The 3,052-nt window shown below is 31.0% G+C and overlaps 1 protein-coding gene across 1 annotated transcript in view; it reads right to left on the reverse strand.

The window, feature by feature from the left end:
* Positions 1-2,098: 2,098 nt before the first annotated feature.
* Positions 2,099-3,052, reverse strand: part of LOC117101696 (QRFP-like peptide receptor) — a 6,941-nt gene continuing 5,987 nt past the window's right edge. Inside the window, exon 5 of the mRNA XM_033241731.1 lies at positions 2,099-2,959. Coding sequence (XP_033097622.1) covers positions 2,660-2,959 — 300 coding nt within the window. The 3' untranslated portion in view covers positions 2,099-2,659. The remainder of the gene's footprint in view (positions 2,960-3,052) is intronic.

Below are 3,052 nucleotides of genomic sequence, written 5' to 3' on the forward strand. Positions count from 1 at the left end.
GTATAGGCCTGTTGCAGTTTTTTAATGTAAGACTACGGTTCCAGCTCTAATCATCACCGCTACCATCATTATCATCACCATCATTATCATCATCCTCATTATTATCATAAAGGCACTTTAGATAAATAATAATGAATTGTTTTTGGTATCGCTCCAGGTGTCGTTTTACATATAAACATTACTCAATGGAGTTGAAAGACTACTAAGGAGACAAGTAGTTGTGTTTAAATTAATACGGTCAATGGAATAATACAATAGAACGCAACTGTCAGAAAGGCAATAATGTATGATATGAGTGCGAAATCAAGAGAAACATACAAATTTGAATATGCGCTATTCTACTTTATTAACACTTCTTCTAGTGCTAAGAGACAAACTTAGCATATTGAGCTATGAAAACATAAGTATAGAAATTAAGCGTATAAAGTCAAGCGATTTGCGAAGTATGGAAATATAATAGGGACCGAACCTATCGTTTTGACACTCACGAAAAATTATCAAGTGAATGAGTGTCTTTCGCAAATCTAGATACTTGTATAAAAATGATATTTCTACACAAGCCCGGAAATACCAATCACCTGATATCATTATACAGTAGTCACCTTATTCTAAAAATGCAAGTTCATCAAAAATAAAATGTTTGTTTCAGTCTAATCTTGCTAATTTTCAAGCCTTAACAATAAGGACTATAGTACGGCAAGTTGTTGCCTAGATAAGAAAGCAGTACTACACCCTGCCAGCCATCGTACGTTTCCGGATTATATTTCGTTGAAACCAATGTTTTAACTATGAATCACTAACTACTATACTACTATAGTATTAACATCAAAATCGTTAATCTAGATTACCAACGTTCCTAAATGGTAGTCGTCGTATTTACAGTGTAAAATAATATAGTCTAAAATATATACATTTTGATCTACTGCGGCTACATATTATATTCTCTTAAATCATAAATAAATCAGAACTTAAATTATCTACCAATAAATATATGGGATAATCGCTTTGATGTAAAAATAATATTACCAATTTCAACATGTTTCAATAAACAATTCTTAATTACATGTAAATTAATTAATTCTAGGAAATTACACCTACTCATTAATATACGGGTGTGAAATTCTGAATTTTAAACGTAGAATACTGTTTTTGGTTTAGGAGTTAGAGGTCGAGAATAGTAGATGGAATAAGATTCCATTCCAGTGTCGTTTGTAATAGCTCTGTAATTTTTTTTCGATCGAATATGAATTCCATTTTACATTGATTTGTCCTTTCTTTTCTCAGATCAGAAATCGATTTAATCCAAAATTGTATTATACTCTTCCTTGCATTTACAAATTTTATTTATCATTATGTAACCTACTAAACACAAAAAGTACAAATTGTGTTTAATTTGCTGATGTTAACGGCTAATATATCGACAAATAAGCACGGTTTTTTAAATGCTTCAATTAATTCATTTTACACTTTTCTCAAGACATTTTATAGAAACTTAAATAATTTTTTACTCTTGCTCAACGCAAAGTTTTCAACTTACATTTCTGTAAAAAAATGTAAAAATATAGTAAAAATGTTTTATTAAATTTTGAGCATTGTATTTTTATAAAGCTGGGTGGTTGAGGTTCTCATGCTAACGCAATAGTGATTAGGTTTGCTTTTGAGTTCCTTTCCAACAACTCGGTGGATTGTTTACCGTCTTATTTTGACAATAAAAAATAAAAAGAATAAATAATAAAAAGAGAATTGATTATTTGACAACACTGGATCTTTATTGTATTATTATATAATCGCCAGTGGCCTATATATTGATGATGAATAAAACCCCAGTTAGGGTAAATAAATTGAAACGTAAAATTTGATGGTACATTATTATTACTTTATTATTACTATTCTATAAATGTTGGACGCCGTATCCGAGGTTACACATAAAATTACATTTCAAATATTCATTTAAATATAGCGATCTTTGTTTCAATAAACAGTTAATTACATGCAATCATCTAAATTAGTTAATTCTATAAAAAAAAAAATACACCTATTCACCTCGTACCGAATCAAGTATTTAATTTGTGTTTTATTTATTTATTTATTTTTTTGCATCGAATAATTTTAGAGAGTGAAAGTGAATGTGTTGACTTCATTCATTGGGTCGTTTGTCGTTCGTTTGAATTCGTTCGTTTGTCCATCTGTCCGTTCTTTTGAATTGATTTATTGTATGCCTTCCTAAGGCTTCCTTCGTCCATCATTGATCTTCCTTCCATCAAGCCATCCATTTATATATCCATCTTTCAAAGCCATCCATTTATCTATCCATCATGCATGCCATCATGCATGCATCCATCTATCCATGTATCTCATCCCGTTATCTCATCCATACACACACCATCAGTTAATTTAAAAAAAAAATTTATTTATTCAAATGAATGAATAACTAAACCTTTGTCAGCAAACATCTTCAATTCCTTAAATACACTTATATATTATAAAAATATGATGCTAAGACCTTTGTGTATATATATAAATTACTGTATCACTCTGTCACAAGAGTAGGGACGCTGGCGTAGTGCATCCAAAACCTGGTCCGAATTTTGGTTTGGGATCCGATGTGAATGCAGCCTTATTTAATGAAGATTACTCTTGGCCCAGTTTATCATTGTTTCTAAACTCTGTTTTGCAACGGTCTACTTCTAGAGTTAAAATTTAAATTTTGCCTGTTTGTCGAATCTGTTTTACAGCAAAATGTTGATTTGATGGCCGATCGAAAACTACTGGACATGAGTGCATAAATAAATGGATTAACGCAGCTATTAGATACTCTAAGTAGATTAGCCAAAAAGAACCAGGGTGTCGCGGAAGAATAGTACCATCCATTTTTGTTCATAATCCAAAAACGAAAAATTGCACTCGGTGACGTCATGCACAGAAAGCCAACAGCCACGATGATCACCGTTTTTAGAGCCTGAAGAAAAGACGAAAATTTTCAGTGCCAACCATTAGTGGTTGTGGTTTAATAATAATAATGTTATTAATATATATAGGCCTATATATATAA

Source organism: Anneissia japonica, unplaced genomic scaffold (genome assembly GCF_011630105.1).
Source record: "Anneissia japonica isolate Jap-2015-1 unplaced genomic scaffold, ASM1163010v1 scaffold180_len884964_cov147, whole genome shotgun sequence".
Lineage (NCBI taxonomy): Eukaryota > Metazoa > Echinodermata > Crinoidea > Comatulida > Comatulidae > Anneissia > Anneissia japonica.